Consider the following 13,686-nt stretch of genomic DNA (forward strand, 5'->3'; position numbering starts at 1 on the left):
CAGTATCTGCCTTCAAGGACTACAAAGTTAGCAGTAACTGGCCTTTAAAGGCACTAAGCTGTTTGTGCCACCAGGTTCTCTGCTGTAACAATACTGCATTAGGCTGTTTCCAAAAGATGCACTGGACTCCTACATGAAATAAAAAAAAAGTAGTAACAGCCAGTAGCATAAGGCAGAGAAAAGAATTGCCCTAAGACATCAGATCACTTGGATACTATGAGTCAAAATGAAAAAATGTCATGAAAAACATTTAAGCTAAGTGGTCATATTTCTGTTATGCAATAGCTCTGAAGACCAATAGTCAGGTCATCAGAATCCTCATCTCTAAAAACTGAGTAACAAATATTTAAGCAGAGATCCATCTCATTTAACTTTCCATGCCTTCCTGGGACATCTAAGGAGTGTTTCTGCCCAATATTCCCCACCCTGTCAGAAGAAGAAAGAAAGGCTCATCCAGAAGGCTGTATGGGACACCAATGGGCCAGTCTACATACCAGTGTTCCCCCTATCACTGACTATTAGGTCTCTCACCCAGGGACCTAATAAGACTTGGTGACTGCCAGCCTTAGATCCTAAAGGTCTTTGAGCACTGATCCACTGCACTCCACACCACAAGACAACATTAAGTTTAGAATAGAAAAAGAAAAGCCACAAAAAATAAAACAGCCATTAAAAATGTCCGTAATCCTAAACATCGGGAGACTGCTCTCCAATTACTGTAACATCACCATAGTGCTCATTTTGTGTGAGAAACAAGAAAAAAAATCAGAATAGACTTTTTCAAGTGGATACCCATTAACACATGAATAATAGCTCATAATCTGGATCTCTGTGGATAAGTTAAAAAAAAAAAAACAACACATAAGCTATCTAAGATTTCCTGGCATAGGCTATATCAGAAGAAAGTGGAAAGTTTTCTAGGGAGTTGACCTAGAGGAGGTGACACAATATGAGAATACTGGGAAGGGTATTATTCACAGTTTGTGTAATAAATAAGGTCAGAGGAAACCAGTGGAAAGCAAGAGACTCAAATCCTGAAGTTCTCGAGAAGAAAAGTGGCAAAGTCAGTGTTAATGAACAGGAAAGCTAAAGTTACTCTGCAGGGAAAGTGCAGTTGAAAATCTGCTAAAAAACAACTTCAACACGTATCATTCTGGTTCTTTTTACAACGTACAATGGTTATACGAATAAATGTACAAGCTACACAATCCTAAATACGATCAGCATCGACTGGTCACTCACAGTTCCAAGAAATTAAATGTGTATGTAAATCCCCTGTGCTGATGCAGCCCTACTGCCAAGCTTCACGCTGCAGTGCTGCAGGGGATGTGTACAGTAATAAAAAAAAAAATTCTTCTGCCCCATATGCCACAATAGGCATCCTGGGACCTATGTAACTTCTCATTATGTATAAAAATGCTGTTTCAGCACCTAACATAACGGGCTGAATTTAATATAATCAAACAATAAGTAAAACAGAAATGATTGGCATATACTGACTGTGGGAAACTAACACTAGATGTATGCTATGAAGCTGGTCTCCTTTGGTTCTCTATACCTGTAGTTTCCAGGTTGGGGGGTGTGCACATACCACAGGGTACACCAGACTGTTAACTTAAGTGCCTTTCTTCTATCGTTAATTTAAAAATATGGTAAAAACTAAGGTTTTTTAATCTTTATGTAATTTATAAATAAATAAGAAAACATATACTAAGATACACTCAAAAATTTCTTACTGATAGAGTTGAGCTATCAAAAACTTTGGAGACCACTACCTTATTCAATCCATGCACAGCTCCCTCTCAGGGGGATATCAGAGAGGCTGAGTTCCTAAAACATGGTAAGAAAAGTTGCTGCAAGTTCTCCTGAACTTGAAGTACCTGAATAATGTTAAATACAAAATTTAACTTGTAGTTCAGTTTATCATCTTAAAGTTAAATTAGAATATAACCAGCATGACAAATAAACAAAATATTTAGTTGAATAAGATACAGATGAGGATGCTCTCTATGACTGGGCTTCTTACAGCTCAAACCTCTTCCTGCATGAGAAGCAAACAGCCATTTTCCTTCTATTCATTGACCTGACCTCAAGACTTTGTAAGAAGTTTACTTAAAACAAGTTTAAAATTCCCATGGACTTCAATTTGATGGAAATCTTCATGTGCCTCACTGAAAGATCACAGTCCCCTTTACATATATATTCTTTTTATGTAAAGATAAAATCTCAAAGAATTAAGATGTGTGTAGTGAAGATACCGTTCATGTTCCAAAAGAAAGATCCAGAGTTCTCTCTTCATCTGTGCTATGAAACAGGCCTCTTGATTGCAGAGTGCTACTCAAATCTAAGAGTTCATTATAGGTTAAGAGTGGGAAGGTGAAAGTTGCACAGGTAGCACAATGAACAGAGCTGGAATTCTCTGGAGGACAGTAAAAAGAAAAATGGTAGAGAGAGGCTGAACTTGGAAAGACTGTGATAAGCACAGAGCAGTGATAACATGTTTCCTTCTGATTGTGTTACATCCAAAAGGACATGTTAAATACAGAACTGTTTGATAAGGGAACCGTTTGTAATGTAAGGTACATTTTAACCAGCAGTGAAATCGGTCAGACTCTTCTGTGCTTGCATAATTCAAAGGGAACTTTTTTTTTTAAAGCCAGTTGGCATATGCTTCATTTTCAGTGAGGTATGTGCAAAGACATTTGGTTTAGCAATAACAAAATTATAGCTGTACAAGGTAGTGTATTTATTTGGATATGCAACAATGTAATCATTCAAATAAATGCACTCTTAGTTCTCTTTCTGTAGCACTTGAAGTCAGATATACATAAACTAATCCCTATAAATTAAATCCACATACAGTAAAATAAAGCATTATGCTTTTTAACTTTGTGTTCTGTTTTGCTTTAAACATACTCCATGTGTCTCTGAATGGCTGCAGGTGTGGATTTTGTACCATTTCCATTTGTGGTTTTTCCTATGACTGCACATCCAAAAAACTGTGCTCTCTATAATACACAGTTTGGTGAGTGCTTTCAGAGCAGATGGACTTTTGCTTCACAGTGATGGTCTGAAGTCCTTAAGGTGAGCAAAGGAGTGGAAATGAGTTGCCAACAGGCCTAAGTTCAACCTTATTAAGATTGTCTAGCTGAACAATGTATTTTCTTTAAAACAGCATCTGGCCTTTGTTAAAACCAGAGGGGAAGATGTCAAATTTGAGTAATTAGTTTAAGATTACGAAGAAAGCTCACAGATGCTGTAAAATGTACCGTGGATACCATAACTACTTATTGATGACAAGTACTGATAAATACATGGGGGAAAGAAAGCACTCCTTCTGAGCAGATGTGGTTATCAACAAAGATATCATTTGTTTTTGTAACATGAGCATAAGTGACCAAAAACTGAAAATGCCCTAAAACCTTGAATGCTGACCAGACTGCAGAGGAACATTCGCATTACAGGCCAGAATTCAAACCCACCTGAGGTTCAGGTTCAGAAAGCCTACACTACACTACCTGGATTGTAAGTAAATAAATTCATTTCCTTGTCCTCTCAAGTTTACATTATAGGACAAATAGAGGCTGGAAAAAATGAATATCTGTTAAACTAATGATCATGATAAGCGATTCCTTCCAGAATCAACATGCGGATGTTTTGCTTTGGCCCTGCAGACTAGGAAATACCATTTTTTACAGCATCTTTTACAAGACAGAGGATGTAAACAATTCATAAAATAGTTCTACTGTTATCCATCTTTCTATTTTACCCTCTTGGTCCAGTGTTTGAGGATGAACACTTGGCCTTCACTTTGCTACAGCTGTTACAATGCTGCCGCATGAATAAATATCCCAAGCATGGCCATCATTAATAAAGATTATATTTCAAATTACCAGCTAAAACAGTGAATAAAAATGTTAATGTCTTGATTTTGAAAGAGTGCAAGAGCAGCTCTGACAGGCTGACCAACTTCCTTGATTACTGTTACAGAAAACTTAGAAGCTAATCTTTCAACCAAGTTATCCAAGAATTCTGAACTTTTCAAGTGTCTGCCAGTATCTGTTAAAAGAAAAAAATATTTCATCTGGCAGCAAAAAGAGCATAAAACAATAAAGTCTGACAGGCCAGAAATGATAATTACTGCAGGAACAGTAGAATCAAAGCTTTTACCAAATAAGGCTACAAGGTAGCAGAGAATAAAAAGGCAAACTGATAATACAGGGGGAATAGATTGGTTCTTACAACCTAACCACACCAGAAAAGCATGAGACTATTATTCAAATGCAATAAGCAAGACTATTTCAAAGTAACACTTTGCTCTTACACACAGAAACTACAAAACTAAAAACAAGCCTTGAATTATAGAACCGTTGTTCAGCTAAGCACCTACTCTAGAGATGACCTCCTCATCAATTAAGATATCTGATGGAGCGTAATCAACTAAAAAACCTAACACATTTAATAAGTACATAAATAAACCCCACACTTCTTCACAGTGAAGTTACTAAAAGGAATTCCTAAAAGTTTGCATGACATTTGTTATCAATTATTTTAAATCTGCAATTTGAGAAGATACAGCTACACGTGCTAAGACTCGGTTGAACCCATAGGAATAGTGATTTGCTGGGGGACAAGCTTCATGGATCAGACACGAGTTATCTACTCACAGTGACATCATCCACTGACAAGTAAATACCACTTCATAACAGAAAAGAAAGCATCTCTTATAACATACCACCATTCTAGCAGTTCTTAATCCATGGGCAGAAAACTGAACAGAGAACACCTCATAAGCTGTCAAGAGAGATTCCAGTTTCTTCCCAATCAACACAAATACTTCCAAAAGCTGCTAGTCTTTCAATCTGCCTTCCCCAGCACACAAGCCCTCATAGGTCATCCATTTTTTCCTACAGCATTACTTACAATAAATGCCTTTTAGTGTCAAACAATACTAACAGATCTTCCTCAACTGTCATAGTCTTGCACTATCAGTTAAATGTAGTAGTACGGCATGTATCATGTAGCAAAGAAACAATAACTCTTTATTACACAGCAAATGACAACAAGAAGTAGTAAAGAAATCAGCTGATGTCTACCTTAAGTTTAAAAACAATTCCTTTGGAAAAAAAAGCTTAATGCCATTCATTGTCCTTGTATCTCTTGTCATACATTAAGAACAGCTGAAAATGTGTTGGTTCACAAATCATTGCTGTTTTTGATCAACTCTAAAACGCAAAGACATTTCCATCATTTTTTGATAAGACAAAAAAGATACATTAAATTCTGAAGTACCAACAGGAATTAATGATCATAAATTCAGAATTTCAATTGACTTTCAGTAAAATAATAACTGCTTTACCTTTTCATGGTTTGAATAATTATGTTCCAATTATTACTGTTTCCTAGATAGGAAATACTCTTAAAATAATTTTTATGTAATTGGCTCCTTACTAAATTCCCTTCAAATACTCATTGCTTTAAAATACACTGGGCAAATCTTTCATTACTTTCATCAATAGACCAAATAAAACATAAGTAACATGTTTATGCTCCTTTTTGGAAGTTTGTCTGTATATAATTGAAAACTTCTGGACAATCTCAATTATATTCAAAAGCAGTTGTACAGAGTCAATACAGTGGAACAGGAAAAATCTTTGATAAAAAATTCCAATAGGGAAAGTGGCAACATTTGAATGGGAATATCATTTGAGCATTATTCAATAAGGTACAGGATAGGTAGATCACTGTGATGCACACTGAGATTCAAAACTTTGCAAGTCTCTCCAAAATACAAAGGACCAGACATTTTCATACATAGAACCATGCAGGGATCAGAAGCAGGGGAAAACATTAGAAAGAGAAACAGAGGTACTGATGCACATTAAAAAGAGACCTAAAAGGGGAAAAGGAGAGCAAAAACTTTATCATCATCTCAGTGATCTTGATCTTTCCGCAATATCTTCTATGATCTTGGGAAAAAATTTCTTAAACTCTTCTTGGTCTCCACCTGCAGGGAGCTTTTATTCCCTGTTTGGAATGGATACTGCCAAGCACGTGGACACAAAATTTCTGCAGAAACACATGCACTTCCACTGAAGAGCATACAATACTTTTTTTTTTTTTCCCCCCTAAACTCCCCATTCATAACAGCTTGAACAAACTGCTTTAAATAAGACACTTCAAATGAAGGGTAAAAATAAACCTAAGTATTAAAAGAGTGCTTCCTTTATTAAATTCTGTCATTCCTGTGCAATGAATAAGGCAAGGATCCTGTGGAAAAAAAAAAGTAGGATGTAAACCTATAATTAAATACATATGCACAATGGGGCAGAAATTAAAGCGTATGAATAACACTAACTTGGACATTTCTTAATTTCTTACCACTTCACTTTACAGTTACAAATTAGTCACTGTCCTCCCATTCCCTACAGAGAGAAAATCCATTTCAAAAATAGGGTATTTGGGAATGCGGAATAATTTTGAGAAGGAACAGGACACATTACTGAGAACTTCAACAGTGAATGAGACAGGAAGCTCATACGTTATTCTATATGCATCCTTTCCTACACACATATACCAACTCAGTTTTACAAGCCTCTGTAGAAACATCAGAACTGAAAAACCATATATAACCTTCACATGCACCAATCATGCAGAATAATGAGGATCATCTATTCAGCAGAATGTTTCCACTCAGATTAAATGCTTTCATTCTCCAAGTCAGAAAAATATGGGAAGTTGGTTTAACTGTGCAACATATCCCATTCACAAAAATGAAGCAAAAAATAAAAAATATAAAAAAATCCACTGAAGCACACAGGCATCAAGGAGATCCTTCTTTTTAAAACACCAAGTTTTCATCACCTCCTTTTGAAACGCTAGAGTTCTCTTTATGAAAACACACAAAGTCTCAGCTACCTGAAAAGTTACATTTTCCCCATTCAAATTCTTTTTGTGGGTTTTTATTTTTAATGGCTTATCCATATCTGGTAAAATTTTCAGGAAACAGGATTTGTTCCTTGTCTGGACTTGCTGGTACCACGTTTTAGTTGAAAGGATCAACTAAGTAGTTTCAAGAATCTGAAACAACCCACGGAAAAACTTGAGCAGCTTTAATACAGACACTGCAGCTTATTCTCCCTGAAAAATCAAAAATCTTCCAAAACTCAGCACAAAAGTTTAAAAGCTAAGCACAAAATTTTAATTTGGTCATTATTAGAAATAATGAATTTTAAAAACCATCTGACATTAGAGAAGCTAAATTGAATCAAGCATATTGCTCCTGCTAAGCAAACACACTTAGATTAATGACAACCTAATGATCTAAAGCAGTTTCCTATTTCTCATTCATAGTAGGTGTCTATTATTAGACATAGGAGTTAGTTTTCCAAATAGGGCATGCAAATTTATCTTTTCTGAGTCTAAGGAAGAACAAACATTTTAAGAGACACTGAAAACATGCTGCTCACTGCTTTAAGTATGAACTTGCTAACACAACATTCTATTTCATACTTGCACTTCTCGAAGTATCAAATAGTCAGAAGAATTTCCACTTGTTTACTTACTGTTTATCAAAAATAAGTTTGGAACCAGGCCTTAAAAGCAAGAAGCAGAAGGAAAGCATAATTCAGATCTTAAAAATATAGTTAAAAAAAATAAAAAAATCTCCCAGGATCCAAATTGCTTCTGCTTTATGTATCAGGAGACATCTTGATCGAGACAAGCCCTAGCTAATGAGACACATTAAGAAAATGGATACACAAATTATTTAAATAAAATACATCTTAGCTCACTTCAAAAGTTCCTGAAAAATCAGTGACCTATGACACAACTCGACCTACAGGAAGAAGTTCAATTCACTCCGCATTTTTAACTGGAGAACTCTGAAGTCACAGTTTAGATCTCTTCCTTATTCCTCCCTCTGTAAAACTGATGACACTCAGAGATAGGGTAGATACCTTTTTTTTTTTTTAAGGGCTCCAAGACATTCAACCATAGACAGATTACAAAATGCCCCTACGTTAGTAGTGACTTGTTTTTAATCCTTCTTTAAACATACTGCTCCCTTATCTTTCCATCAAAACTATTATGAAGTGGTTTTGTTGAATACTTCCAGCAGGCTATTGTACACACTGAATCACAAATTGCATGGCCTGAGGCCAGGAAGGAAGGTGTGGAACATGCCTTTACAGGTCAGTTTCCACACAACAAGTTTGTAAGTAAGAGGGAAGGTTGTGTTACAGCACAGATTTACATAGCAGACAAATTACATGACTGCCCATTCTCAACATTTCATAATTTCAATAAAAAATTGGGTCACAAGGGTGGGGGGGAAGGGGGGGAAAGAAGGGGAAGAAAGGAAGGGAGGAAATAACCTTATCCTCTCATAAAAGTCAGAAAAATTAAATCAAAAACGTAGTTAACTGTGGTTCTTGCCAAAACATCAGTTAAGGAAAAAAGTTCTGAAGCATTTGCTTTACCATCCCTTTCTAAAAACCTTTCCTTTTTTAATGCTTCAAATCTACCATAAATGAAGTGTTCTGTATAGCTCTTCTAAAGCAGTCTTTATTATTCTTACTTCAACACATATATATTTTACAAATATGGATGTTATCAAGGAATGTGTTATTCATTTCAGGAGCTTTCATCTACAGCCTGATAGTCTTAAGAAAGGGAACTGCTCTTTGTATCGTCTGTCTGGATGAAAAGGAAAATGATTTGAAATAGCTTTTTTCCTCCCTCAGAACATGAAATATAGCACACTTTAAAAAGGGCAGTATTGGCCAGGATCAGCACTGCCTGACATTATGTTTATACTGAAAGGAGACTAAAAATTACAAAGTTCATATCTGGCATTCTTTAAGTAGAAATGGGCAAAATAATTAATTTTTAAATTTTATTTCATTTTTTTAAGAGAAAGATACAGCAATATTTTCACAATCACAACAAAGATACTTCCCAACAGCAGTTACAGATATCATATCAGAAACCAAAAAATCTAAAAAGTGATCAAGTATTCATCTCTATATATCTGAATTTCATTTAGCTTACCAGCCTAATACTCGCAGACAAATTCCTACCAAGACCATATACTGCATAGCTAAAATATGCAAATCCACTAACCCAGACAGCTTTCAGGGTTTGTTTTAACACAGTCGAGCACTTACAGGGTTTAGACTGGCATACTGCTGGTACTTTTATTGAGCAAGCAGAAAGAATAAACAGAGAAACGACTGGCTTCAATAACTGGACTTAACATTATCTCAGTTTCTAAAAATGACAAATATGAAATTTGACTGATTCTCAGCAGTAAGGAAGAAATTAAACTGCCTTTTCTTTTTTTTTTTAAAAAAAGGACCACAGTCCTAAGGAACTCTTGAACAATTTTTTGAAGACAGAATGTTAGCTCAGTTTTTATGGGCATTTGATACCTATTCAACTAAAAAGAGGAGGAAACAGAACTTTTTGTGGAATCTGGTATTTTTGCTTTTTAGAAACACAAACTCTGAGGGATTATTTTTATCAAAAGCTTCAGCTTTTAACATTTTGTAGCCCTGCAGATAAAAATTCAAATGAAAAATACTTTTTATTTTTTCCTCCTGTGACACAAAAGAAACTTTTGGGATCATTTCAGAAGGAGACCAGGAAGCTTGTCTAACAGAAAATGGTTCCTACCCAGCAAAGCCCTCCAAACAAAGAGCTGCAGATGCACAACTGGTATTAATAACAAAAATCTCCTCCCTCTGTTAGTCAAGAGAGGACAGCTAAGGACAAATGCAATTTCAGAGTACTTACCTACTCGGAAGTTAGTGGCTGTCAGCGTGTCAGCAGCATGGCCATTCTCACTGATGAGGGTGGTGGTATTTCCCTTCTCACAGTTGTTCTGACAGTTGCCCTTGGTACAAGTCACTTTGCAGATGCTGGGTGTAAAGACCACCTTGATGCGACCAGTGTGATTTCCCACTGTCAGCGGAGGCAAAGAAAAAAAGAAAAGTAAACAGACCACTTTGGTATCCATTGATTTCCTTCAGAAAGTTTTTTGGGAAAAAAAAAAAAAAAAGGCGGGGGGGAGAAAAAGGCGACAGGTCTCCAGGAGGAGGGCAGTCTGCAGTGCTCTCTCTCATAGATCTCCAGTGGTGTCTCTGAAACAGGAGTAGGAAGCTTAGCAAACAGAGCTCTGGGATACGCTCCAAAACCACATTTAAAGTCAAGTCACTGGAGTGGGATTAGTAATCACAATGCTGCACTTTATTCACAGTCAGACAAAGAGCAATACCAAGGGCATGACAGCTTAAATAGCCAACCCTGACAGGCAGATGTAATGTAAAGAGGCTGGCTGTGCACCTAGGGGTGAATAAACTCTTGTGTCCTCCCGCATACTTTTCCTGTTTCTGCACTTATTAAGTCACTATTTGTAGCTCGACCCCTGGAAATGTTTTAGGCATGCGGCATGTCTGAAAACATCTGTCTCAAATCTCCTGGCACCCCAGCCTGAAGTGGTCAAACCTTGTGACGCAGCTGCCTGGACCCATTTTTTCACAGTTTTTTGGCACCATTTTTCCACAAGTATTTACATATTATAGACTGAGCTCTGCTCGCAGCCTTTCTTTAAGTAACAAATAGCTCAGTCAGAGAAAAGGGTGAGGAAGTGTCAATAGCTGAAAATACTCATTCTGAGCTCAAAGGAAGAAAAAAACCCGCTATTTTTTAAATAAACTTCCATACAGACATTTAAATAACTTACATGTAATGAGGACTGAGTAAACACAAACTTCAAATTAAGCTAATTTGAACAACTACTTGTTATAGAATTTGATTTAAAACCAGATGTACTTAATTCCAAATCTAACAGCAGAAGCCAAAAAACATTAAAACTACTAATTAGTAAAATTAAGGGGAAAGAACAGGTGTTATTAACAGTTATTTACAAAGAAAACATTTTGCCCTCTGCACACCTACTAATAACTTCAGTTCTAGAAGATGTACTATAGTATCTCTTAGAACACTATAACCATAAATACTTTTATAACAAAACTAACAATCCCAAGAAATGATGCACAGGAATAGAAGAACCTCCCACCTCCTGTTATAGAAGTTCTTGGACAGTCATACAACCTAGTTACAGAATACCCCTCCAGACAACTTCTATTTTATTTTTAAATCTCAAGAAAATGAAGAAAACCTTTCCACTTCAAAAGAATATAAAGCCTCTTATTTTTGGCTCTTCATAAACAAATAAATTAAAGCAATTGAGCCAACTGTTTTGTCTACAGTAAAGGCACTGCTCTATTTGAACAGCAGCTGCATTACAGATGCTACCACCTTATTCAGACTGAAAAAGTACTTCGAAGCAGATGAACACAGACACAGAAATAAATATTTCAGTTAAAGGCTAGTACTGTGATTTTGGTCAACTTAGAAGACACCCCGATTCTTGGATTCTTCATTTCTTAAAAAGTTATTAATACACCTTTCCCAATGAGCAGAGATCCAGTAACTAGTGAAATGTTGAGGGTAGAACTTCTAAGCTTTCTTTTTGTTAAACAGAGTTTCACAAGCCATACTGCTCTCTTCCTATTTTATTTATATGGTTTTATATATATATGTATGTATGTATTGTATATATGTGTATATATATATTTGTATATATACATACATGATCTGCAATGAGATTTCTATATCTCTGTATATCTTTTCCTAGAAGAGCCTAATTCATTTTCTATTTTACATTTTCAAATGTTTTAGTAACATTTTTTTCCTTCAGGATGTGATGTAATTAAAAAAACATGGTTAGTTGAGTCACAAAAGTCAGTCTTGCCTACACTATAAAAACTACTGTATTGGGGGACCCACACAAGTTTTCCAGCTTCGGTTAAAAAAAAAAAATTGGAAATAAATTGTTATTTGATTCTCTCTCATAATATTTTCTACTACATTGTGGAGTCCTAAGCAGTTAGAGAACTTGGGCACAACCTGAACAACTAATACTTCTCTTAAAAAACTAAAATTTCATCTCATAGTTCACATTTTATCACAAAAAAAATCTGCAGCATACTTCTCTTGGCAGAAGAAATGCTTAATATGAGACTGAATGGAAATTGCAAATTTGCCTCTTGTCTAATTTTGGTGAGAAAACATTGGAATGTAAATCTGGGAGTGACAATACAGAAGCAATAGGCACCTTCAAAACTACTGGCCATTATCTACGGAGGTGAAGATTATCCATGAAGCAGTATTAAATGCAGGTTTTTGGGGGAGTAAAAAGACCAAAACCATGCAATATAAGCCCTAGCCCCTTCAAATATTTGAATAATTATTCAGCAGTGCCTTTTTAAGAGAACCAATTAAATTCTTCTGGCTATTCTTGCTTTACCAGGAGCAAGAAATAAGACAATTTTGTATTATTTTGACACCAGAAGATTTTTCCCACCTTTTTCAGATTTACAAATGATAAAGAAACTTGCATCTTTTCCTCCACCAGTAACTCACTGGTTTTAACTTTCTAATTTCTTCTGGAGATATTTCTTAAGACCTCTGAGCTGAAAGTTAACCAGTGTATGAGAAGGAGCCAGCAGATTCAAGGCAGACACACCATCTTCATCATTCTCTGTAGTTGCACCAAAGAGACAGAACTATCCTCACACAGTCTGAGGTTCAGAAACCTTAATGGTGAGCATAATACACGCAGATTTAAATTGAAAACAGACTGTAAATCCTCGTGAAAGGAAGCACTTGGCAGAAGTGCTGCAAGGTTAGCGTCTTGGACTTCCTCAAATCCTCTCCCCACCATTTTTTTTTTTTTTTTTTTTTCCTTTTTTCCAGTGGGTGGGTAGGAGGGGGTATGTATCTGTGTGTGGGGTTTTTTTTTCTCTCTTTTGTAAAGAGGGGGAAGATTTAATCCCAAATGAGAAACAGTATCCTTCAGTACTACTTAGATGGTTTGGCTGCGTGAATGTTTAAGTTACAATTTCAAGCAAGAAAAAAAGCACATAACTGCCATAACCTTAAACTCCTTTGTACTTGGACTTTAGTTTGTGCAAAAAAGGATACTGCATTTTTAAGGTTGCACACACATGATTTTCATCTTTAAATTCCAGAAGCTTTAACTGATGATGCCACTGTGACATAGGTATGAATGGATCTGCAACTTAGATTATCTCAGATTCGCTTCTGGAGAAAAATGAAGGTGCTACAGCACCACAACATACCTGAAATCATCATTTTTATACAGAGCGATAAATGCATCAAACTCTCCAAAATGAATTTTTAACACATGGAAATGAAACACCTTACTCTGTTCTTAAGTATAACAACAGACTGTGGCAAAATATCAGCATGAGACCAGATAAATAAACGAGCTTAATGAAAGAAAACACAAGCAGAATATATAAACACCAAATTAAAAAATTACTGAAAAAAAATACGTATAAATATAACTAGACACAAAGTCAGATTGTTGATTTACTAAAGATAAGACAATCAGTATTTTCTTGCTAATCTTTATTCCTGAACAGGACTGCGAGTTTGTAACAGGGAGGCTCAGGCAACTGCACTATCACCCTGCCCCTTAGCCTACATTTACTCATATTTAAGGGCTCTTAGATACATCTGTCAAAGAAGATCAGTGGAAGAATGTACCCATAATTTCCAAAACCCATGAAACTCTCTTGGGACAGACTGAAAAAG

General features: G+C 35.9%; 1 protein-coding gene across 7 annotated transcripts in view; it reads right to left on the minus strand.

The window, feature by feature from the left end:
- LTBP1 (latent transforming growth factor beta binding protein 1) overlaps positions 1–13,686 on the minus strand; it is a 187,540-nt gene that overhangs the window by 112,516 nt on the left and 61,338 nt on the right. For 5 of the 7 annotated variants that reach the window (XM_090135253.1, XM_031593368.2, XM_031593374.2 and 2 more), the window contains exon 5: positions 9,796–9,963. In XM_090135253.1, coding sequence (XP_089991379.1) covers positions 9,796–9,963 — 168 coding nt within the window. Of the gene's footprint in view, positions 1–9,795; positions 10,297–13,686 lie in introns of those variants that run through there. The other 2 variants (XM_090135256.1, XM_090135254.1) reach the window with 1 other exon arrangement.

This window comes from Phasianus colchicus, chromosome 2 (assembly GCF_987193195.1).
Source record: "Phasianus colchicus chromosome 2, bPhaCol1.hap1.1, whole genome shotgun sequence".
Taxonomy (NCBI): domain Eukaryota; kingdom Metazoa; phylum Chordata; class Aves; order Galliformes; family Phasianidae; genus Phasianus; species Phasianus colchicus.